A 26,608-nucleotide genomic window follows, 5' to 3' on the forward strand; every position below is an offset into this window, starting at 1 on the left:
CTCGCGAGATGTCGGCGGGCCGGGGCGGTGGGCGCGGGGCGGGGCGGGGCGGCGCGGCGCGGATTTGAAGGCGGCGGCGGGAGGCGCTGCGCGGGGCAGGTGAGTGCTGCGCGCGCCTCCCTTTGCTCGCTCCTTCCCGCCTTTTTCCGCGGGGGTCGCGCGTGCTGCTGCCGTTGGGCGCAGGTGCGCCGTTGGGCGGGGGGGCGGAGGGCGGCCGCAGGCGGCCTCGCCCTCGGCTCTGCCCGGCCCCGGGCGCCTCAGCGGGGCGGGGGGGAGAGGCGGGGCGGGGCGTGCGTGCGGCTCGCTGCCCGCCGACGCGGCGGTGCCGGTGCTGTGTGTGGCGCCGGGCTCCGCGGGGGGCGTGCCCGGCGGGGTGGCTGGGCTCTGGGCGCCCCTCAGCCTTCACGGGTTACAGTTGCGCCGCGGGACGGGGGCTGAGCTGCGAGTCCAAGTGCTGGGTGTTGCCCGAGCTCGGGTGTCGCCCATTTTAGGGCTTCCTCGGCGACGTAACTTGTGTATCTCCACAGCCTCCAGCGCGTGGGTTCAGTGTTCATAAACGTGAAGGCTTTAAAAGTGAGGGCTTAAAGCGTCAGCACTTCTGAAGGCATATGTAAACGTGAAGGCTAAAACATCAGAGGTGTAAATAGCTAAGCCCTGCAATTCCTACTGTTTTTTAATGAGTTTTACCAGGTCAGTTAAGTAATCTGGCTGCAGAGGTGGCAATAGTAACCTGGGGTTGGTTCTCAGGTCTAAGCTCCAGTCCTCTGTTTTGTTTTGTTTTTTAATACACTTTTTAAAAATTATTTTAAGTGAACACTTGACCTGAAATGATGCTATGCCAATCCTCAAGTTGCACTGTGTTCCACATGGCCCTTAAAAAACCTGTGAAAGAGAATATCAGAATAAATCCGTGCTTAAACTCTCCAATGAGCACATGGTACTAAGTCCTGGGGAAGGATCTTTGGATGCCTGCTTGGGCGTAGCTCAACCTGGGAATACTGGCATATTGCAGTGTAAGATTTTACATCAGGCACAGCCTTCAGGATGAAAATTCAGCCTTCAGACTTACCCCTAAACCCTTCCACTGGAAGGCTTGCTTCTTAAATCTTCTTTATGCTATCACCCAGGCTTCGCATAAGCTGTTTGCTTGTAGGCAGTTATTTCCAAGTTCATTTATAGTTTTTGAAGACTGTTTGTCCCAATGAATATGTATTATGCATTTCTGGAGAACACTTGTTAGACAGCTGTGTTTGGGTGCAGTTTTTCTTTCTCCAGTCTCCATCACTTACAAAGTATGCTTTTAAGAAGAGCTGTTTTCTGGGTTCGACTTCTAATTAATGACTTGTGCTTACAAAATGTTTCTGTGCCTTTGTAATCGCATGCTATCGTGTCTCTCCCCACGCCTGCTGATATCACGTGGGAATAACTATCAGCACTTTGTTAAAACTATAATATTAAAGAAGTGTTTTGGTTTTTTTGACAGGACTCCTGGCTTCTGTGAAACACTGGAAGTTAAGTGGAATAAGTAGATAACTCAGACTTTTGTTTGGAATTTCTTCCAACGAGAAAGAAAACTTGTAGAAAATGACACCTGGGAAAGTTTTGCAACCTGTATTGAAAATGAAGGTGGATGAACTGTTTTTGTGCTGGTTTAGCCAGCCTGCGACTCAGCTGACGTTAAAGGACTGCTTGAGAAGAATCAAGAATGAGGAGAAAACTGAGATTGGAAATGGAGATTCAGGAAACAGTAAAAATGAGAGGTTCGCTACTAAGAATTCTGACTCCAAACAAAGCATATTAGGAGATATCAGACTACCTTTGTCTTTCAGCCCTCCTCAACTTTCTACTACTCTTCCATTGTCAACTTCATCCAGCTCAAGGAACATTTCTAATGTTAAAGGAACACGTAGATCTTCAGGAACCAGAGTAGTAAGTCTGTTTCTTTCTTATTAGACCTATTTGTTGAAATTGAAGTGAATTTTGTGGCTGTGGCTTTGAGTTATGTAAGTAATTAGTTCCTCCACAGGAGGTGTCTGGAAGTGAAGCAGCACCACAGAACATGAAATGCCAATGTTGGCATGTCATTAGTGCTCAGTGGCCTGAGCTTCTGAAAGACTGTCTTGGCTCCTCGGAGTTCTGTTGCTTTTTATAAGTTGTATGTGCCTGACAAACTGAAAAATGGATTGCTTTTATTTCCAGTATTTTTTTTATCAAGAAAGTATTGCCCTGGTTCCTTAAAACTGCAGAACTGGAAGCATTTTAAAACACCTGATCTGGTACAGCTGACTAATTTGGTGTATCTACCATAGTTAGAACTATAATATCAAATGATCAATACTGATCTGTCTTGCTGATAATGTACATGTCCTGGCCACTTCAGTGGGTACAGCAGATGTAAGGAAAGGTCAGGGTAAGTGCTTCCTGCTTTCTGAAGGATTGTCCTGTGCAATAAGGTTAAGGCTGGTGTATCTGTCTTCCTGTGTTCCTTAAGTTATAAACAAACTACAAGTGGTAGAAAAGCTAGAAATAACTTTTTTTTTCTTTTAGAAAGTGGTTTTCCATAATGCCTTTGTGAACAAATAATTTTTATAGCCAAAACTTGGATAGATAGGTCAGTTAGCCTTGGCTAATAGGGTATCCTGCATGAAATGCATTTAACGTTTTATACTAAATATCTAATGTTTTATCAGATTATCAGACATAATAGTGTACAGAGGTTATTTATTTAGTTTAGTAAACAGATCACAGTTCTTGGCCATCTCTTCTTTAACTTAGTTTTGTGAGAAGTAACCAAAGCCAGGTGTTGATGCTTCAAATACCATGCTTCCCATAACAAGCCCTTCCACTGTAAATGCATCTATCTACAATTGTGAGTTCCCTATGTTTGTTTGCAGTGTTATTTTTACAAAATACTGCCTTGACTGCAAATATTCCTCTGTCTGATGACACCAGGCACTATTGTTAGTGCAAGACTCAAATTTTGCTCTGCTGAATCTGCATATTAACAAAGTAATTGTTTTGGGACTGCATGGTACACTCAGTGCTTCTGTTCTAAGAAGGTCTCAATTTATAAAAGACAATGTCTTCTATGCAAGAATGGCATCCCTGCCCCCAGCCTGACTCGTTTTTTAGCGGCTTGCATTTCAGTTCATTCTAATTTCTAGACCTCTTAAGAAATAGTAAAAAAAAAAAAAAAAGCCAACACTGGATAGAAAGTGTGGTGACTGATGAAACTAAGCATTGCATGTATGATCTGCCTTGTATCAAAGGAGTTGTTAACAGAGGCATGCTGTTTCTGCTGTAGTGCTATAAATTCCAGTTACTTAATAATAGGGGTAAGCTGTAAGTGGTTGCTGCTCTCAGCCAGTCTCCATACTTCTGTGCCTGACACAGGCCACTGGCCAAACCTTCTCGTGTCCCAGGGAAGCCACCTCAGGTTGGTAAGGGGTAGGGCAGTCACAGCTGAGGAAGATTAAGAGTGTCAGTTAATTGTCTGTTATTGGTGTCTGTGCATATACCTGTATTTTTACCCACTGGCATAACAATGTGACAGTTTTGCACTAAAACAGTTAATCTGAAGTTTTACCTTGATTTTTTTTAATATTAATTTTCAAATCTAGTTCAACCTGGAGTACCCACTTCTTAGATTCAGGACATCACAGTTAGAGTCCGAAGCTTGTCAGATTGCCTTTATAATAGTAGAGTTGTATTTTATGCATAATCACTACCCAGACTACAAAGCATGACAATTGATTTACTTTTTCCTTTATGTTCATACCCTCGTATTTTCTGTTCTAGTGAAATGTAGAAAGTTAGCAGATGCTTGGTCTATTCTTGTGTCAGATAAGCGAGCAAAGGAAGAGTTTCCATTAGAAGCCACTGATACATGATGTATTCCATCACTAATTTGTTTATTGTAATTTCTCTTCATGTATGTTGATTGCTCTAAGTGGGTAACATAAAGAAGTAAGATTCATGAAGTTGTAACATTATTTGCTTAATTGGAATCACTTGTATAGTGCTGAGAAGCAAACTAGATAGGTAGATAGGTGTTTTTTCATCCAAAGAGTTGGATGGAGGGAAGTTTCTATGCGATAAGAAACTTATTGTTTCTATGCGATAAGAAACTTATTTGTGACTTTATTCAGCTGAACTGAAGCATCATACAAAAGGTTCCTAATCTTTGAAATGTAAATTTTATTTGGAGTAAGCACCAGCTCTTAACATATCCCAGGAGCTGCATAATTACATGTTCTGTCATGACAGTGGATTTTCTCATAGAAAGCAAAATATACCCCTTTTCCTTCTTGTGCAGTCATAAATTACCCACTGCAGTGTCAAAAGTGATGCATCTGGCTTTGTGCACTTCATCAGTGTTCATAAATTGAGCCACAATGGTTTTACCTACTTAACTTGAGTTTAAGCTTGAGGTCCTTGTCATGCTTCTGTAAGTGGAAGACAATGTTTTGAATAGCTTTTTTAAGAAAGAAAGCTTTTACTGTAGCTTTAATGACTGAGATTTAAACTCTAAGTAACAGTTCTAGAAAATGCTTAAAAAAAAAAAAAAACTTGCTCAACTCTGTGTGCCTGAGAGTGACATTAGGAAAGGGCTCTTACATCCAGTCATAAAGAGCTGGACAATGATTTTCTTTAGGGCTCTGTAACTCAATATAGGCATATTCTGTATACAGTAAGGAAAGCTTTAACAAAGAATTCTTGTAATGCAGCATATACAGGTAGTAAATTCATTTTGGTAGGATACGTTTTGGGTATCATTGAGCTGAATCACTACATTTAGTTATGGGTAAGGTTGCTGTACAACTTCTCCTGCCTCTGGGAATGTTCCTATTGAAACTTTTCCGGAGGACATCAAGCAGTAAAGCTGGTAACAGAAAGCTGACATCCACAGGTCATTACTAAGTAGTAAGTATGAGTGTGTAGGAAATGCCATTTTCATACTACAAGTTTGTCTGCTTTTAGAAACCAAGTATTGTAGAATGCTTTCTTGGAACACCAGTCTTGAAATCCATACAGAATTCAACTATGAAAATTCATCTTAGCATGTTTTGATGTGGGTGAAAACAGTGTTTGTTTAGATGCTTTTGGTTAATTTTCCTTTAGGAAAGGTACGTTGCCTTTGCTTGTATGATGTCACTCAGGGAGGCCGGTGTCTGTCTTGTGTCTGTTGCACAAGTAACTTGTGTACAAGCACAGTAACTACAAAGTTCTGGTGAACTTCATTATGTGATGTAAAGTGCTTGCTAGCGCTCTATACTGTTCAAGTATATTCGTGATTTTTTTATATGCTAAATGTATTGAAATAACAAGAAATCAGAGGCATAGAGAAGCTTCAACAATTGTCTTTAACAACAGTATACTATAAAATAGTCAAGAAATTCTAGAGCTGTAACTTTGAAACTTGAGGAATTGTTGCCGTAGCTTTCTTCTAACCCTTATCACTACTGTACATGGGTTTAACAGTGTTTCTGGCACTCTAAATTATCTTAAACATATGGAGTATACACAATTGTACACTGTTCATCGCACTGTCAAAAATGCCAGGCCTCAAGGCCTAAAAGATGCCGCAGGCAAGATGTTTAATCCAAACCAGCTGGTGTGCTAGGCATCTGGGGAAACAATTCACAGAATTCCCTATGGGCATTTTGGAAGGGAGGGGAGTTGCAGACAGAATGTGATATGATCTGACGAAGTTCAAAGTTATTTTCCATTTCTCTGCAGGGTCAACCTTTAATATAAAGGTACTTCTTAGGTTGGTTTCTGTATATCCTTTCCTTGATAAGCAACCTGTTCCTGCTTGTTATGCTATGACAATTTTTAAAACTCATTGTCTTGTATTTCTCTAATTTGTAATTTTTCCTACTGCTTTACTATATTGTGGTATAGCTTTATTCATCACTGCCATTTATGCTGGATTTCAGTTTCCAGTTAGTCAATTCAAATAGAGTGATACTACTAGAATCCATTTTAGTTTAAAGGAAGACTAAAATGAAACCATTTACCATTAAGACAAAGGTTTGAGCATAACAGCACTAATAATTGCTTATTGGAACAAATGAACTGATGACTTGAGTTAAAGGGTACGTAGTAAGGCTTAGATCTGTATCCTTTAGATCAGGCTCCATGTTCTGCAGGTGGGCTGTAGGGTTTTTGGGGAACCTCCTTTTGCTAACAAGGAGAGAAACTGTTCATAAAATATTAGAAAAGTAAGAGGAATGAGCTTTCAAATCCAGACAGGTATTCACTTTGGTAGTTATTAAATTTTGATGTTAGTCTCGATGTTTCAAGTGCCTTGTCTTGCATGTTGCCTGCATCAGAATTGCTACCTCGTATACCTTAACACTAGAAGCAGTGTTAAGTACAGTCTGGGAAACGCTAACTGCATTGGGATTGCATGGCAAACTAGATTAGACTGTACTCAGTCTTGCATAACACATATGCTCCCTAACTCCGCATTGAGCAAAGCTAGCGTTAGTAGTGCTGTCTCCCATCACTAGGTTGGGAGGGTGGCAGACTTGGCTTCCAACTCAAGCCTGTGACTTAAAAGCAGACTGTAAATAACCTGGTATCAAACTGATGTACTTTTATGATGATAACAAGGTAATATGACAGATATCAGCACTAACATGTTCACAGTAAAGGTCCTTCTATGGTGCCAACAAAGGAAGGACAGCCAGAAGTTCGTATAAGGGTCTGGAAGATTGCGGCTATGGGTATTCCTAGAAAATCATTATTAGTTTCAACTGGGGTGAAATAATAATGGTCAACATAAGCAGTACCAGTGGTATATCCTGTATTATTCTTAAGCTTTGTTGTACTGAATAGCTTGGAACAGAAGAATCGTTATCCTGATTAGAGAACCAGTTAGTCATTTTGTGTAAAAATGACAAACAGTTATTCACTGTTATAGCTTTTTGGTAGTGTTCTTTATTATTGGTGTATATTGGACCCTGGGACATTAATATTACACTTGGCAGGAATAGTATTTATTTTGTTTACACATTCTACTTTGTTAGAAGAAATAGTAATCTCTTACAGTCCTCTTTCAAAGTGGCAGTTCCACATGAGAGAGAAGATATATCTATCCTATTGGAAACTCGTAAATATTCCTTATATGCTGCAACCAGTTCTAACATTTTTGACATTTCTAGTGTTGAAAAACTGAATTTGGAATTATATGTGGCTTTCTTTAAATTTAAAATTCTCATGACTCCTGACACAGGACAAATGCAAATATTTGGTCGCAATTGGTTACTCAGAGGCACTCTTTCCTGTGGGAGTAACTGTTGTTTAAAAGCAAATAAGCAAAAAAAAAAATCATAGTTGCATGAGATCATTATATGCAGATATTTACAGTTGCTTGTCTATTACCAGTCTTTTGAAACATTTAAGCTAATTATAGATCTACATCAGTCATTGAAACAGTTCATTGTTTTAGCAGGTGAGCAGTCTGGGACGAAATTAGATCTTGATATAATGAAGATAGCTTTTTTTTTTGCCTCAAAGATGCAAGAGACTCCACAGCTGAGAACCCATCTTGGATTTTTGAGAACCTCTCCTCCACATGCCCTACACTTACTCTGTCAGCAAGAAATGATCTTCAGGCCAAAAGTATGTGTGGGCTTACTTCAGTACAAAACAATGTGGTTCATCCAGTGAACTAGTTTGTCCGTTGATGGACATAGTAAATGGCTGCACAGAAACTTTCAGCGAGCAGTGTTACAGGAAGAATCTCTAAAATACCAGTGGTAATATCATGGTTCTGTCTTTCAAAAATAGAGGCTTTGCATACATAACTGTTTTGAACTAAATGAAAATTAGGCAGCTTAAGTAGCTTAATTGGAGAAGATACCAGTTAAGCACATTCATTGTTTTGTACAGTCCACAACAAGTAGGTACCAAATTTAATGTTTTAACTGTGTCACAATATACAAATAACTCCTTTGTGTTGGGTTGAAGTATTGTGTTCTCATCTTCAAGTTAACCAGATAGTAATAGTGCATTGGTAGTTAAGATTAGTTTGTATTCTATCAACGACAGATACAACTTAAAGTTATTCCACAGAAAGCTAACCAGTGATCAAGTGATGTGTTCATAAGTATGTGCTGGTACTTCATGTTAAATGTGCCTCTTTCCCATAGCAATCACTATTCCGTATTAAATATAGGTAGAAATTTGAGTATGAGTCACCTGTGTACCATCTCTTGACCATGGGTACTTGCAGTGATAATGGGCTCTTAGGGCTGCTGAGATATGTGCTTAAATAACCTTTTGCGTACTTTTTCTATTAGGTTCTATAGTTTCTATTTCGTATGAAACAAGCCTTATGTATTTGTTCTGTGCAGATTTTAATAGAAACTTCTGCTGGTTTCAGGCAACAAATAAGATGAGTTGGAAGACTACAAGGAGACTTCCACAGCATTTATAGAAATAGATGAGAAAGGAGAATGCAGAGAAAGAACTTCTGAGTGGGCAAAGAAGGGAAACAGCAAAACTATCAATAAAATGGAGCTGTAAATATGCCCACCATGAACAGGCTTTATCTGGGGCTTCCTGTCACCTTGACAAAACAAAGCTTGCAAAGCTTATGAAACTGCTTGACTTGATCTGTTTTTAAAATTTATCAATCAGGAGAACAGCTTCTAAACAGTTTTCTTCCTATAGAAGCTAGATCTGTATTGATAATCAGCTGATCCAGATTTTGATAAAAAAAATTTCTACTGGATATGATCATATTGGATGTAGTGAATAGTCTTTATTCTTGTGGCATATCTCATTGACTAAGAAATCAAGCAAACTTTGAAATTAAATAATGTTGAAGGTACTTAATAGACTAGGTTTTTCTTACTTCAGTCTAACATTAGTATTCATAAATAGTCTTCATTTGCATCAAACACCTTTAAAAAGTTTTAACTGAAAACTTTAGAAAACTTTAGATTTGGAACGGAGATCACCTTTATCATTGTCTTATTTGCTGTTAACATACTAAAGGGTGTCTCCTAAAATATTGAACAGTGGCTTATTTATCAAGTAACAACTTCAGTGTAAAGTGGAATGTTTGAAAAATATTTATACCTTACATCAAGTCTCTCGAAGATAGAAAATGGAGAAAGTTGCTAGTCAAGAGTACTGTTGCTGTTCTGGCGGTGTGTTTGTATTGGTATATATCTGTAAATTGCCTTAATCCTTAATTCTTATTTCTTCACATGTAACATTCACCCCTTTAGTTACCACACTGGAAGCTAAAGTTCAGAAGGTTACCAGTGACCAGCTTCTTTGATGTGCCTCCTTTCTTTGCCTTTTTCTTTACCACTATACTCTGTTTGCAAGTTTGGAAGTACAAGACCTTTATTTAGTTCGGTATTATTTATGAGGTTTGTTACCCTATGCTCCTTGTTAACCAGTATAGTTTCTGTTGCTTCTCCATTTCCTCCATCGGCATGATAGTTTTAGGTCAAGAGTGGGCCTTTATAGGAATTCTATAGAAATTCCATTGTTGGTTAAGTTACAACTTGCAATCTTGCTGGCTGACTTGTAGAACAAGGAGGTCTGTATCTTAAACTTCTTGATTTATTTTTACCTTAAGATCTTTGGGGAAGGAAATCTGGAGCAAAAGCATATGCGGTAAGCTGTCCTGCAGCTGTCACTGACTCAAAATTATTATCTTGTGATTTCAGGGACTAAATTACATGAGGTGTTAGCTTATGATGCCCAAATTAAAGTAGTTGTTGTACACCAATCATTTTAGTTTTGGAAATGAAATTATAATATGTGTATTTTTGAAGGGATTCGTTGAAAATTCAGTTCATGTCAAAGTGATAAGTACTGAACAGTTGGTCCTATGTTTAAATAAATTGCTGGGCAATCTAAGAACATGAATGACAATGTTTTATATACCAGATTACTTTGTCAACTTCTAAATTAAGGTGATACAAGGTAAATAATACCAACCTGGAAACAAGTAAATATCCAAAATGGTCTGTGTGACTTTGAAAAGTTGCATAATGCATAAATTAGGCTCCATTATAAAAGTACCTGTCTCCTGTAGGAAAGCCTAAGTGGCATTCTTAATCAGCTTGAACTGACGCTTCATTTCAATGTGTTCTGCTGTGCATAGGCTTACCTTGATAAGCTTCAAATGTACAAACTGTAGCTTCCACTGTGGATACACTTCATTAGCATCATGGTTCATCTAAAAACAGCATTCTATTAGAGCAGGTGTAGCTTTAATTTGTATAAGCCAAAATAGATATTTTTATTATATCAATCTCTGTTTAACAGCCACCTCAGCATCATCAGTTCGGGTACAGCTTTTTCCATGATCTAATGAGTAGGTTCATGTGAAGATCACAAATAGTAAAGAGGTTTCACCTGTAAAGACCATTCCAGCAACCTATTTCCATCAAAACTCTGTTTATGCTATGCACAAATAAATAAAATGTGAACTGAATCTTTTCCTAATATGGCAGAGAACGTGAAAATTGTTCTGAGTGGGATATATTACTATTCTTTAACTTTCAGGCTTTGGTTTTATAATATCTCGTGTTGACGCTTGCTGAAGTTAGTCTGCCAGATGCAGTTAGCAATCTAAAAAGGCTTGTGCTATGTCTTTGGAGTCCAGGCAGTGTAATCATAGCAAGGTGACATGTATCTTATCTTGCTTCTAATCTGATAACAGCCTGTGGCGTGGTGTACATACATGGCATTCTTCTTGTAATGCGCAGAGAATCTGATCAGCCCATCCTTCCTGAGCTATCAACATATATCTTACATCTAATTGGTGTCTTGCTGTTCAGTGTCTTACCTCCTAAAAACTTGGGACTCTCCCAGTAACAGTGGAAAGAACCTCCAGGCATTGTTTTGTCTACTCCAAGAGTACCGGAAAAATTAAATCATTAGAAAAGACGTGCACATGCAGGTCTTCCCTGTTTTTTTATTGTCTGAATGTTTCATGGTGGAGGCATTGCATCCTTCAAGGAAAAAAAAAAAAGAAAACTTGATTCCTTCTGTGGTCTGTACTGTGTAGACTGTCTCCCTTGGGTTTTGTCAGACTACCGCTGGACAAACTGTTTGGGCTCTGGGTCTTAGAGGCGACTCACTCAAAGGAGAGTTAGGGATGGATAATGCTTTATTTCATTCTTCTCACAAGTACGTTGTATTCGTCTCACAAGTACATCATCATCTTGTTCTAATCTCTTCAAAGCAGTTTGAAATGAAAATATATTAGTAGGGAGCAAGCTAAATAAGTATGTGAAGAGCTTGGAAAACTGCATGCCTGGGATGCTATTAAATCCCTTTCCTTATCTATCAATATAAGAATAGATAAGTTTCAACTTTGTGCATCCTTATTTTATACAAGCCATAGATTTTAGTCAATGAAAATAAAAATGCTTTTAATTTCAATATCGAAAAATCAATATGAATAGGTTATCGCCACCCCTGAGTGGGTCAGCTTGTCAGTAAGTGTTAATGTGCGTAGGTTGCTTAGGCAGTTATATGGATCAAAAAGTAGAATGTTCTTTGCTTTCTATTTATTCTTCAAGGTTCCCATTGTCTAAATATGGCATGTTTTACAGGACCTGTCCTACTAAAATTTAAGATCATTAAATCTTGCTGTGTACTGCATTCTCCTGAGAATATTTTGTTTATTGCTCATAATAATGTAAAATAACACACAGACAACTGAGGCTTTAATCCATTCCTATAAAGAAGCTTTTTCCCTTGAAAGGCCTTTGTGAAGACTTGAACGGAAGTTTTAGATTTCTGTCCAAGAAGTATTGTTATTCCTCACTTAGACTTCATCAGTGGAAGTTGCTGTGTACAGCGTTAAATAGAACAGTACTGCTGATGCTAGGGAGCCTGCCTAAGCTGTGTTTTCTCACCTTGGTCAATGTCAAATAATATCAAATCTGACTGAAATGGACATCATCTTTTTAATCTTCCCCTTATTTTTCACTTTGTACCTTAAGAGCTGCTGATACAATAATGGTCTGTAGACTAACACTGGTTTGCTGGGTTAAAGATCTGCAGGTTAGTGTAAGTAATGTGCCTGTGCAACCAGTGTTATGCTTGCACAAGGACTCAAGTGACATTCAGCAGTAAGTTTTATGTGGAAATCTAGACTTGTTAGACATTCAGTCGGACTGTGGAGCTTTGGAGGAAGGAATAGGGAACCAAGCAATTATCGATCAAAGATGACTCATTTGCATAAATTAATATCTAGTTGCAACATCTCTCAGTATATCAAAGGCCACTGTCAAGAGTTATTTCTAGATTAGATAATATTAAGTAATGGTGATAGTCTAGTTACAATCTTTGTTGAAGATGAGAGGGGCAACCCATCCTTTTAGGGCTTTTTTTATTGTCTGCTTGTTTTTCTGGTCTAGCAAAGAACTGCTGTTTCCATTTGTCATTCTTGGTATATTTCTCACTTCTTATTTATATGCATTTCTTGCCTTACAGTAGCTGTATTTTGCTTAGCAGCTTTAGCTGATTGACCTTTTTTTATATCTTCCTGAGCTATTTGCTTGTACTAATAGTGCCTTTTCCACGTAAAACATCTGAAATATACCCTTTGTACTAAGTTACTCATGGTAACTCATATCTGTTCTATGTACTCAGAAATATGTTACCTTGCCTTAGTTATCTTCTCTTAACTGCTCTCTTCTGCCTCTCACTAGTCATTTCCTTTTGAGAAGTTGCATGTGTTCTCTGTTGTGGAGATATGGCAGATAGTGTGTTCTGGGTTAAGGGGAAAGCTAATTTCTGCAGCATTGCCGGCTGAAGGATTCAATTATAGTGCACACTGTAGCCATCGAGTTTACTTGCGCAGCCTTAAAGTGTCTCCAAAGGCCAAATGGGCCTGCTGTCACCATGGTTCTTGTGTGATTGGGTTGATGTCTGGAACCCAGGTTTTGTATGGCTGAATGCAATTTGTTACATATTGAGCTGCTTATTTTCTTGGAAGCTTCCTGTAATATTTGAATGCGCTTTTTTGGTATGATTTAAGGCCAATTTCTGATACTCTCCTAAGACTTTAAATCTACTGTCAGTATATGCTTTTCACTGAAAGAAGATATAGAAAAAAAAACTGCATTCTGTAGACGAATGCTTTGGTTTTTTTGTTATGCTTCATGTTTCTATTTCTTCTAAGTTCCCCAAAACACTAGCAAAATGTGTCCAACCTGAATGCTTTTTGTGTTGCAGCCACGTAAGTATTACACTATTGTACATGTTCAGACCACTGCTAAAGTGGTGAACTCTTTAACCACAGTCCCTTGAGTCAGATCCATTCATAGAGTGTATCTTTAGCTTTGGAAGGAAGCTCTGAGCATGCATCTTCCCTTCTGTTTATCTAGCTAATAATAAGCTGCCAGGATACTTGAACAGCTTTGTGGCTGGCATCCAGCCCTTCACCCAGGAAAGGATTTTGCCTTAGCTTTCACTGGAGAGAATTCAGAGTTAGGGTGAATGTAACACTACACCTGAACATTCCTAGTTCAATCTGGATGGAGGCTGACTTTCCCTTTCTCCTGTGACTAATTCATGACTGAGAAGGTGAAAACTGATCATAGGGGGGCTCTTGACCACATCGTTTCGTAATGCTTGTACCTGCTTACATGGGACAGTACAGAACCTTTTTCTATTTGGATGGTGTAAAGGAAGTGAGAGCTGCCAGTGTATTTACCTCTCAGTGCATTGCAACTAAGTGTTCACTTGCATGTAGATTCTTCACATATTGTAGCCTGTGTGCTTTCAAAAACTATACTGCATGCAGGTACATAACTACTAGGTTTGAAACCAGGCTAGTGACAGGAGGGCTAGTACAACATTAAGCTAGCAGTGGGATTGATGTACCATCTACTTGGGCTGTGAAGTGGTATTAAACCAATGAAACAGAATATCCAAAATATTGAACACAATATATTAGTAAGTGGTGACAGACTCAGAGCTTCATTTGAAAAAGGGACTGAAATTCACAACTCTTCAAAGTGGGGTTCAGAACAACAATTTCTTACTGAGGTTCCTTCAGCATATTCAGGTGAACAGGAGCTTCAGTCCTTCAGCTTAGCTCTCCTTGTGGCAGCCAGTCATCTTAATGATGTAATCTGGCCACTTTGAACAAGGCCATGATGGTACTAGTGAACTGGAGTTTATCACCTTGTGAGAAGGGATGAAATCAGAGCAATTTATGTGAGCAGATACTTTTTCTTAGATATTTTCCTTCTCTAAAGGAAGGCCTTTTTTCCCTAACCTGAAATGCAATCTGCTTTGCAATTGCTGTGTGCAATACAACCTTCCTGACCTTCCCCAAACATCTTAGTCTGGAACTGGCATCTGCTGCCCAAGTAGGATTCTTCTACTCTAACACCTCAGTCCTTCGTCTCAAGTTCCAGGCGTGCTGCTGTTGTGTGCTGCATTCCCTGCTCCTCTCTGGCTTCCTTGTGGCCCAGGGTTACCACAGGTTGGTTGATTTGGTCTTCCTAAAAGGCAGCAAGTGACAGCCAGTTTTGTTCTGTGCAGGTTGATAGCCTGGTCATGCCAACCACAACATCTGACTCTTGCCTAGTCAATCCCTTACTTGCTCTACTTCTGAGAGAAATGAATATCTTCGTAAGTTGCAATAAAGAAGGAGGTGGGGGAAAAACTAAATACTAAATTAAAACCAAGAGAACAGGCTTTCTGTCATCACTTACTTCCTAACAACATGCGTTAAAAAGGATTCAGTTAAGACAAATCATGTTTCACTGGTACCTTTTCATAGATTCCCTTTTTCTAAATCTCACAAGCTGTGTATTGTGGAGTTTTTTATATATTGATATATGACAGAATGGTTATGAGTAGATGAATGAGGCTAAAGATAAATGCAATGGAGCTAATATAATGTAGTCAAGAAAACTTGAGCTTCATAGTGAAATAGTTGCTTCAGTGTTTCCTGGCTGCGTACATTTTTATCTAATCAAGAAGGTTATTTAGAGCATAAGGGATGAAAACAGGAAGACTGGCCACATCTTCCTATTTATGCTGTTAGTAGCTACACTCGTGCATGACTGTTTAGAGGCATTAATCAGGCAATGTAAAATATGCAACATAAAATATCTTAGAGAATTTGAGGGGCTAAGAGTGTTAATGCAAAAACCTCACCTGTTATCTTTTAATGTACCTAAAATGTAGAAGAGGAAGGACACAATGTCACTAACTTCCACAAAAGATTACCAAAAAAGATTATCAAATGTCTGTTTCTGGGAAGGAGATTGCTGTGGACCAAAAAGTAGCCTTATTCCCCATAAAATGTATGTAAGATTCAGTAAACTGAAAATAGAGTAGAAAGGTAGCTAACTCTAACTTTAGTGCTACTGAAATGTGATAGGCATGCAATCTAATACATGGATATTAAGTTTTATAAAAACTACTATTTAAGCAAGAAAAATGTATCCTGTCAATTTTGGGGGGATTTTGTTAAATCATTGATACTCCTAACGTACTTCTATATGAAACTAGGTGAGCCTCTCCGTGGAATTTTGCAGCTTTTTCTGTTGTCTTCATTTTTCTGATATAATAGGGTTCCTGCTAAAGGACTGAAGAGCTTAAAAGGAGTTTAATTGCTGCGCAGTAAGCCTTATCCTTTGGTGAGGTACTTAATTGAAGCTAGACAGTGAGTGTTTTGTGACAGAAGGAAAAGCTGGGGGGGGATGGGAGGAGGAGGAAGCTACGAAATGACCACGGCTGGCCTCTTCACATTCTTCTAGGGCTTGCTTTTTTTAAAATTGGAAGCTGCTTTTATAGATGCTCCTCCAAACAGGTTTGTTTTTTTCCATACTATCCCATTTAGACTCTGGAATGCATGTACGAAAGGGCAGGCCCCCAAAGTGACTTTCCAATCTGTTTTTGTGATTCCAGCCAAGTTCCCTTTAATGTATGGAGCAGGCGAAGTTGAGCTGACTCTCTTATAATACCACAGAACTCAGGCGCAGCTGCTGCTGCTTTAAGTGGCACTGTGTGATAATACAACAGCTCTGCTATTTACTGGGACTCAAGTGCCTGGACTGGCACAGAGGCATTATATGAAATCCGAAAGCATGAGGATAAAGGAAATTTCTTTGCGGCAAGATCCTGATCTAAGAAAGGAGTTGGCATTGCTAGCTCGAGGATGTGATTTTGTTTTACCTTCTAGGTTCAAGAAGAGACTGAGAGCTTTTCAGCAGGTCCAGGTTTGTCTTTCAGTTCTTATACAATTAAGTTATTGTATTCAGCTGTATCTTTACAACCATGCAAATTTCAGGAAATACACTGAAGTTATTCCTCAACTAGCAGTATTTCACTAGGTTTCATGTATGATGTTTTCTTCTGTATTTTAGAAGGTTGCACAGGTACTTCTCTGCAAACAAACAAAAAGACAGGGGAGCTTACCGAATCATGTAGTATAGATGAAGTATGTTTGCACAGAGGCATATGCAGTAGAAAGTTGGTGTGCCTATTGCCATTAGACTTTTCAGACTGTTTTCCTTAATCTGCATAGTCACAATCTGTGTATTTCCCCTGGGGGATTAATTTACGTTTTACTAAAATATACTGAAGTAAGCTGTAACTTTAACTCAGAATATGTCAAAGTGCTTCTGTTTGTACATGATGATTCTGAATGCCTTCGTGGTGGTGTTTTTTTAGACTTTTATTTGGATGAGATCAGTTGTTGCTATGTAGTTCATACAAGTGCCTCTGCTGTTTTACAACAGTGAGTTAAATCCACCATTTTAAAGTGAGCTCCTAATTGAGAATAGAAGCATTTGAAATGCGTGGTTCTTAGGAAAACTACTTATAAATGTTTCAAAGAAATTCTGTTGTGAGGGCAAAAGCTTAAACCTGTTTTTATTGGAGAAATTCAGTATTTCCTCAACTAGCACCGAACTTTAAGTGTTTTGGTGGTATGTGAAAACACTTACTTTGTCCTTACCTCACCCTCACTTCTAATTCATGTACTAAAGGTGTATCATCAAATGTATGTGTGACATTTTTTACTTGTTTTTAATTAAGGAAAGTTTGGTAGTTAAGTAAAAATTACATTATCTTAGTTTTTTTTACTTTTCAAATCATTCTAAATATAGCCCACCACTTAATTTTGTGTTCAGTGCAGTAGTGTCCCTTTAGGTGACCTTCAAGAGAGGGCAATGGAGCTGGAGCCCTGTGACCCTAAAAAAGTGTTAGCCTGGTACCTGCTACATTAATATTTCAAATTTATTTCAGCTGAGCTATATGAACAATGCTTGTGCCTTTGCAGAAAGAATAATTCAAATGCTGACCAATCTGGTTTATGCCATTCAGAATAAATTTGTGAATGAAAGGATTTCTGAACTTTGTAATGCTGAACATTAGAGACAGCCAAAAGAAATGGAAAATGTTATATTTAATTACCCCGAAGTAGCAGTTAATATTTCTGAAACTCAGAGCATGAGGCGAGCTTAATCTAGTCATGGCATCCTGCTGTAAACAAACACTATTATTACTTTGTGTGGTGCCCGTTAACTTGATCTGTCTTTCATCGAGTGATAGCTGGATCACTTGCACTTGTACAAGGCTTTTTTGTGTTGAGCTAGAAAAGGTCTCAATATAGTATGGCAATGCATATCTAAAAGCAACTAAATACTTTTGAAAATAGCTTGTCTAATGTTTTTTTTCAGTTTTCATATCCTGCCAGCTGTTACCTTACAATGCAGAAAACAAACAATCAATTTTCACTTGGGTAAATGGCAATTGTAGAATAACACGTTAAACCACTTAATTGTATTACAGACAAAACTGTTTGGGCAGAACAAACTTAATAGGAATATAAAACTAAAATCTGATGTCTTTGCTCAATCTGATATGAAGTATTTTATCTGGAGTTCCATTTTAAATGCTGTTTTATTTCTACTTCATGATTTTTAGAAGACCTTTATGAAAGTACCTTAAATATGCGAGTGCCAATAAAAAATTGATATAGAAGAAGATGAATATTCTTTACCTTCATGCTAATGTTAATTTCAAGTTGTGCCTCATGGGTCAGGTGCATTTCAAAGAATGTTTGTTTATCTTTTACTACATAATCTTTGAAGAAATTTCATGTTGAAATGAAAGACTGCTTAGAGCTTTTGTAGAATAACTTGAAAAACTTTTCTCAGTTGCTGAGCTTCATTGCCATTGGAATTTAGTCTTCTATACCACTGCAATATTTGCTTTCAGACAGAACAGTTCATGAATTTGTAAAATCAGAATGCTAAAATCAAGTGTAAATGAAGGCTGACCTGTTTTTCCATACCTGCACTATACTTTGATAAGTGTTCATATCCGTGAAGTTTCTATAAGCTGTTAAACAAAAGTCAGATAAGTCAGATTCTTCTTAAGAAATTTAGTGCTGTAGGAGTTAATCTCCTAAAGTAAAACAACTAGTTGTCATGGATGGTGAGACTACACATGGCTCAGCATCTGCTCTGAGGTGGTTTGGAGTGACTGGGTCTCGCACAGTTTCTAAGAATTCTGAGGTGGTGTTTTTTGCATAGAGCCATATAAATTTTCCATAGATAATCACCTGTCCTTTGGAAAGGGCATTCAATGGAGTGTAGCAAATCAAGCTGTATGGAAAAACCTTTAAATGGACAGTCAGTAGTGAGGTGGGTAGGTTTGGTAAGTGGTGGAACAGGCTGCTTCTCAACGGTTGCATTTATTGATAGAACTGAGCAAAATAGGGATTTCTGGAAAGACTGTTTCTCAAAAATAAAATTAAAACAATACACAGCTGTTGAAATGTTCTCTGTTATGGGGAAATGAATTTTTGAGTAGATAACTTTGCACAGACCAAAGAACATTAATTCATCTCCTTGCATTGGTTGTAAGAAAGACCATTTTTAGGGAATTTTGTGTCTACGGAATATAGTGAACTGGAAATGCAACACTTGAAGAGACACTGTATCCATCTTGCTCATCAATTCTCTGAAACTTTTGAGGGAGAGGAAACTTATCACCATGTCAAATGGACTGCCAACAGCTGGTGACATCCCTACCTGTCAGAGCTGGAATGTAAGCAGCATCATTACCCAGGCTATTTGAGGAAAATATATCTGAGGTTGGAAGCAAAATGGTAACAGAATAAAATACATCTGTGTGCAGTGACATCCTTACACCCATGTAGCTTAGTGTTAGCCGAAAAACACTTATTTTCCTAGTTTAGCTACTTAGTCTCACACTGCTCATGTAAATCAGTTGAGTTCTAACATGAAAACTAGACTTCACTAAAGTCAAATAATTGGTGCTGAATATGATTTAAAAATAAAGAAAAATGGCCCAAATCTTGAATTCATCCTCTGAATTTCAGTGCCAGAACTATGTGCTGGTGTATTTTCTGATACTTGAACTGCATCATACCTCTGTCTGCTGTTACTACTTGGTGATCCCTGTAGCTGTATGCGTCACACCTCAGTGTGGAAATGGCAAGCTACTGGTTCCATGACCACCTGTTAATGATACTAAATGCTGCTTTCGCATGCTATTTATGTCAGCTGCTTGTGAAATATTTCTTCAATTTCTCCACTGGGCCTCACAAGATTAGCTTTCCTTCTGAGTGAAGTTAGGTGTTAGTGCCTCTTGATTGCTTTTGCACTCCTCTGTTACCAAAATGTTTTATAAACCTCTTGTGACGCATTCAAGATGACAACGAACACCAACAGCCTGTAGGTGTTAACGTGTGCTGGGCTGGTGTATGCTTGTGCTGTAGTGTACTGGTTCTTCCAGTGATGGAGATAACATTCCCATTTCCGAGGGAAAGGGAATTTTGAAAAGCTTAATTGAGGCAGTTTTACATCTGTAGTCAAGAAGTAAGTTGTGTAATAATTGGAGGCCTTCAGCAAGCCAGCTTTCCTTTTTCTAACAGGGTCAATTTTCTAATTTTATTTTGTTTGGAGATGAATTAATATCACAGAGGGAGACATGATATCTGCTTTTACAAAATAACTCTACATCAGGTACACAACTTTATTCCCTTTTTAGGGGGGAAAAATAAATTTGCTGCGGGGGGGTGGGGTGGAATGGAAGCGTCATTCTGAGTGTAGTTAATAGCTATGCTTGATGTTAGTTTGGTGTAATGCCAGCATTTAATACAGAATGAAAGTATCTAAGCTGCCCACCGAGACTGGCTTGTTAAGGTGAGAGATTCTCCTAGACAGTCTGTCGCTAATGGATTGCCGGGTCCTCAGCTCTAGCCATGCAGAAAAAGCCAAAAGCAAACGGGAAGTTTTCTGCCACTTGGGCAATGGAGACTCCTGGTGTGAGCTTAAAATGTATTGGCTACACTGTGGCAGCAGCTTCTGTACCTGCTGGTGGCTGGTCATAAATTTATGGAAGTGTGTACTGTTCCTGTAGCAAAGCCAATATGGTGCACATTTGTTACAGCTTACTTGCACGCATGATTTAAGAGTCTACATGTCAGTACCCTCTGCAGATAAATCCTGACCCAACAATTCAGGCACTGGAGAGCTCTGATTTACTTTTTTTTCCAGCCTTTGGAATGAAAATTTCACAAGCCTTTTCTCCATTTTAATTTTCTCCACTTTAACATACTTCTCTTACCTTTATAATCACTTACACTACCTAATATAGGTAGGTGTGCTCTGACTGTCGACAGCAGTATTCTGTATCCTAGAAAGCCTGTAACAGTTTGGCACATTTCTGTATTAAAAAAAAAAATAGCCTTCAACTTCTACAGGATCAGAGGAATGTGCAATTGTTTTCACAATTGTCCAAATCAGAAGTTGCTGGGGCATTGCCAGACAAAAAGTTAACAGAATACTTACTACACTAATGACTCCACAGCTCAGTAACAAGGCTGAGCAGGCTGATATTTTTCTTGTTTCAGTGGATTTTTTTCTAAGCTCAATTGCACTGAGTGACTGAAAGTTGTTTTGTTGCAAACATAGAAGGCTGCAGAGCTTATGAATTAAGTGGATGTCTGTCTTAGCCCTATTTGCTACTTCTGATGCTGAACTGATGGCCTGTCCTGACAAGGGCTGTTTTCCATAGACAAATGCTAGAATTGCCTGAGGTAACTGGCTGTCAGTTTTTCCCCATTAAAATGATGTTTAGGCAGTCATGACTCCTGTGCAGGTAGTGAGTCCCAGTGTGATCCATTGGCTGTGTACAATCACAATGATTATGTACTAGGAGGCTCTTACTAGCTAGTCTCCTGAAACAGAACATCCTGGTAAGGAACAGGAATATGGGTTTAACCTATGATCAAAGTATTTTCTGAGAAAGCTGCAACTATATGCAAAACTTCGTATATTACTGGCTTGGATGCTTGTTTTGATATAGCTCATAAAATGGAGGCTGTCTGACAACTCACAGGCAGTGACTAATATTTTTGTACCCCTTCTATCTTGGCACAAAATGTAGTAGATGTTGCTTTTCATTAGGTATTTTTTCTGAAATTTACTTTTCTGTTTTATAATCTGTACCATTTTCATTTCCTGAATTAGCAGAGGAAGTAAAATGTATTTCCACTGGTCAGCAACAGCAAACTGTTAGAGGATCGTACCTCTAAAGGCTCTGGTAAAAGCTCTGTCAGCAAATAAAGCAAGTTACTTGTGGACATATAAGATGCAAACTTCTCCTGGGCACATGTTTTTCTGGGGGGAATGTAATTGCCTCTTCCTTTTCCATTCCACCTGTACCCCACCTCAAGGCATTTCTAAATAAATCGTGGAAATCATGGAACTCTAACTGCATAAGTGGAAACTTTTAATGCTGGAGTTCTATGTAATTAAAGTGGGGGGGACAACAAAATACATGTAGTTGTATTTTAAGGTCTTTCTACAGCAATAATGTATTTGCAGTAGAGTATTTCAGTTCCCAGCAGGACTGCATTATTTGTCTATTTCAGCTATACCAGCTCGCATGTTCATTGCATGCTACTCACTACTCGTGTGTGGAATACAGCTCATCTGTGGTGATGTGCTTTTAGTTGAATGTGTCTTTAATTTTAATGCAAAAGATGGTATGTATGGAATGGATCTTGTACTTTAAGTGGAAACCTTTTCTGGATAGCACTACCTACCACCTCCTCCTACGTGAGAATTAACACACTATCCCAAATAGCTTTGTGTAGATGGTCCAGACTTTTGCATGCTCTGCTCTGCAGAAAGACTTGAACATGGATTCAATTTGGCAGCTTACTTGTGGGGCTCACTTTGGCTGCCTACATGTGGCTTGCTTAATTCAAAGGGGAAACAAATTACTCATTTCAAAACTTTCTGATAGTCACAAGAACTAATTCTTTAAGCTTTAGCAAGTCTTAAGACTATGTAACGAAAGAGTTAAGACTATGTAACAGTATTGTTTGCCACAGCAATTTCACTCAAACTTCTTTCCCTGGCTATTACGTGACTAAGAATAGCTGAACTACCTGTTACTCTGCTGTTCTGACCCTGAAAATGAGAGGAGAAATTTCCTTCAGGTAGCAAGCAAGTGACAAAATCCTTTTGATTTTTTCCTTCAAAATCAGAGGTTAGCAGACAAGCATTATTTCAGTGACAAAATAGACCTGATTATAGCTTGTTAAGAAGCTGAATTTTCCAATATTAATTTGTAAAATGAATGTAAATTGATATCTCTGCAACTCGATAGCCAGCAATATTCTAGGATTGATACTTTGCTGGTGAAGTTGGTATTTGCTATTAACGTGGACCGTATTAGTAGTTCATTACTGCACTAGAAATACAGTAGAACTTGATGCTGAGTATTTTTGGGGGAAAAAAAAAACATACAAATCAACCAACTCTTCTGATCTTTCTATTTATATTTTGACCACCAGGTGATGAATCAGTAAGGGTTTTGTCTGACCTAGTGGATGGAAGAGAGATCAGACCAGTTAGGTTCACCAACTGCTTTGTCTCTAACTGACAGTAACAGGGTCTGCACTCTGAACTGCTGACCTCTGAACACAATGAGGCCGACAGAGTTGAACCAAACATCATGAGAAAGGTTATCTATCCCTAGAGCTGTTTTTATATGTTTGTAGCAAGTAAGAAAATTAATATATATCTTTAGGTCATGGAACTCTAGCTCTAATTTCATACTTGTGTGAGTAGCAGTGCAAGTCTAGGGCCTTCCTTAAACTTCATTTTACTGGTGTCAATTTCAGAAACACCAGGACACTTTAATTCTGCCGAAATAGGACTGTGATATATGGCTTGGTCCCTAGAATAAAGTTGTTTTTAAAATTGGGGATTATCATTGTCACTGAATGACAAGACCAAGAGACCTTAGATTCTTGTACAAAAACAGGCTTGAGAGTAAACTGCCAAGAACATGCATAAGTCAGATGAGAACGATAGGTAGTCTGTGGAAAATTAGATGAGGCATGATGTTGCACACCAGCAGGAGACACCCAACGTATTGGTCTGGGCAGAATTTTAAGGCAAATACAGACCGCACTGGAGGGGCTGCTGAACAGTTGCTCCCTTGTGTTGATTGAGGTGATACGTATGTATAAAATCAGAAACAGTGTAATTTAAAGTACTTTTTTCCTTCTAATAGTACATGGCTAGAACTTCATGGAAAGTTGCATTCCTTTTCTCATTTCCTCCCACTCATTGTAGCACCAATTTCAAGTGACTACAGGCCAAACTGGATCAGAGAACTGACCTGTTTTAAGCCTGAAAGCAAAAGCAAGCCAGTTCAAAACTATAAGGGCTAAAATTAGTAGATGTTTGTTTATCTCTTACTGTGGAAAGGAAAGAAAAGCATGTATGATATAATTAGTTTCTATAGCACATCCAGAAACAGCTGCCAAATAATAACTGAAGGATAGGAAGCAACTGGGACTGAAAAAACATGTGTTGCCAGAGGACTTGTGCATACATACCCTGGCATCTGTTTTTGGCACAGGCTCATTCTCTGTAGGTGTGTCTCTGAGCTTGACCATGTATGTCTTAACTTTCTGATTATGCTTGGCAAGATCAATCACAGTCTTAGTGTAGTTCTAAGGGTAATGTAAACTTCTTTCAACAACATTGCCACAGTATTCCTCTAACCTTCCTCAGGTTAGCACCAGAACCATGTTGCTTCTAAGTGGAGTCAACTGTGGGAGACTGGATGAGAATAAGTAGTTTAACATTGCTTCTCAGCTGCCTCGGTGACCTGAGGCAATTCCCCAGGCTGCGGCACTGCCACTGGTACTGATGCAAAGGTCAGTAAACCCAAGCAAGATAAGGGAGTGGGGGAAGATGCAGGTGTACTGTGGTTTGGCTTGCCTTATGCTATGCTGTGAAACTTCGTTAGTAAGCTTTCAGAGTAAATTACTGTTTTCAAGTTATTTTTCAGGGTAATAACTAGATTTTACAGAAAGTCTGTCTGGACAAATAATTTTGAAAGCTTTAAATTGTCAAAGGATTCCCTTGTTAAGCATATGAAGCTGAATGGGAAATGATGCAGTCAGTGAACTCTTGCAGTAATAAATCTGTCTTTCTAGTTTGGCTAGAAGGAAGATATCTAAGAGCTTACAGAGAACAAGGGAAAAACATCATTTCTTTGAGTTAGATAATTGGAAATCTGAATGTCTACCACAAGGTCAAGCAAGCTTATGTTACAGAAGTTTTTCTTGTCCTGAGGGTAGCTGTAGAATTAAGCTTGCTTACCTATCCTGAAGCAGATCTTTGAAGGAACTTTAACATGCCAAAACCTTTGGGATTTTGGAATAGACTTTCTAAAATATCTTTTTCCTTGCAGATAAGTGAATAATTTTCTAGGTATTAGTAGCATGAATCTTTAACCTGGTGTTCTCAGGATTTAAGCTTTATAAAAGTTACCGTGCCACTTATTTATCTAGAGGAAGTGTTGACTTTAACTGTATAATCAAATAGATAGTAACTCAAATATTTCTGAGACTTTATTGGTCAGACTTGAATGGCTATAAAAAAGAATGGGGAGGCAGGAAGGCTGATTGGGTACTCCTTTTGTACCTGCTTACTGGTCATGTTTTCTTAGATTCACAAGTAACATGTAACTTTGATAGATAATAGGACATAAAATTCAGTTGATTCCTACAGAATACAGTAATTAAATCATTAAGTTTATGCTACAATATTTCTTGTTTTGTTTAGAACTTTAAAGTTCACGTGCTAAACGGCATTTATGTCTCTTTACTACCACCTTACTGTCTCTTGGGTCTCCGTGTTAACTTTTTTATTTTCTATTGTATCAGTTAAAGAAGGGAACTTCATGCAGCATCTGGTTTTCCTGGTGGGTGACTCATAATATCTCTAAGTGGGTGTTTGCAGGGATGTTAGACTTTAAACAACCAAATAGTATGTAGAATAGCTTTTTGGGTTATTATGCACTTTGATATGCCCAGGTAGTATTTGCAAAAAATGTGATATGCAAGAGCAGAGGACTCAGTCAATGGAAAAACTAGAATCATTTATGCATAGCATGCTTGAAAAGTATTGTAATATTCTCCTGTTTTTTTGGTAACATCCCTAGTTTAATAGTCAGGTGTTGAACCAAACGTTTACCTGTTGGAGAGGGGAAAACATCTTTTTTTAGTACAAAATATTTTTTTCAGTACATAATGCCACTTTGTTTGGAATTATGTGCCATAACTTAATGTGCAATTGTACATAAATGCAAGGTAGAATTTTTGGAGGGAGGTCCTATTGTCTTGACCCTGTTGTGTATGTTCCATTGACTTTTCTAGTCTGGAAGTCTTTGTGACAGCTCATGTTAAATAGTACAGCAAGAGCTAAATGCTATCTCTGAAAACACATTTTGAATGTTTCCAGAGAAACTGGTATAACAGGTGTTAGTGTCTGTCAAATGCTAGAAAGCATAAAAGGTTTTGTATGAAGCTATCTTTTTCTGTAGTCTTGTTACAACAATGCAAGTACCAAATCAGTTCAGTGACTGTGTCATAATCAGCAACGTCTTTAAAATACATTTATAAACATATTTACCATGTTCATTTTTCCACAAAGGCCTTTTTAAGTGATGTTTCACTTACTTGTCTTTGAATGTGAAGCCCATCTGTGAAGTTCTGTACTTACCTGCAGATGGAGACAGACTTGACTGAGTGTACAGTGTTAAAATATCTGGGAACAAATGCCCCTTTCCTTCGTGTTTCAGGAAGACATCTTGTCATTGCAGGACTCTTTCATTCATTAAGTGGGGAGAGGGAAAATCACAGTGGGGCTTTTAAGATGAGGTATCTTCATTTTTGTTTAGAACCAAGTTAACTGCTGAGTGTAACTCACCTGTTGGTAGATTTAAGAAGGCAAATAAGACTGAACTTCTCTCATTGGGGTGAGGGGTGGGGTGTCTGTGTTCCCTGGTCCAATTACTACTATATTGCTCTACTGTAATTCTAATAATTTACATTCCATCCACTGGTAACAGTTGGTAAAGGGTCTAGAGAGCAGCAAAATAAAATAGAAAGTTGCCCTTTGAACAATGACCCCACTGAGATATATATTTCAGCTTCCTTTGTAAAAGTGAAGGCAAATGTGTTGGATAACTGGACATTCCTTATTAGTTTGGAAATGAAAACTGATTGTGTTAAGAGTTTTTCATGAAT

At 38.4% G+C, this 26,608-nt stretch overlaps 1 protein-coding gene across 5 annotated transcripts in view; it reads left to right on the forward strand.

Annotated features, from left to right (window-relative positions):
• Positions 1–12: 12 nt before the first annotated feature.
• Positions 13–26,608, forward strand: part of PPP2R3B (protein phosphatase 2 regulatory subunit B''beta) — a 51,338-nt gene continuing 24,742 nt past the window's right edge. The window contains exons 1-2 of one of the 5 annotated variants that reach the window (XM_048051167.2): positions 13–99; positions 1,484–1,929. In XM_048051167.2, coding sequence (XP_047907124.2) covers positions 1,585–1,929 — 345 coding nt within the window. In that variant the 5' untranslated portion in view covers positions 13–99; positions 1,484–1,584. The other 4 variants (XM_048051169.2, XM_013180694.3, XM_048051168.2 and 1 more) reach the window with 4 other exon arrangements.

The sequence above is a fragment of the Anser cygnoides genome, chromosome 1, assembly GCF_040182565.1.
Source record: "Anser cygnoides isolate HZ-2024a breed goose chromosome 1, Taihu_goose_T2T_genome, whole genome shotgun sequence".
In the NCBI taxonomy this organism is placed as follows: domain Eukaryota; kingdom Metazoa; phylum Chordata; class Aves; order Anseriformes; family Anatidae; genus Anser; species Anser cygnoides.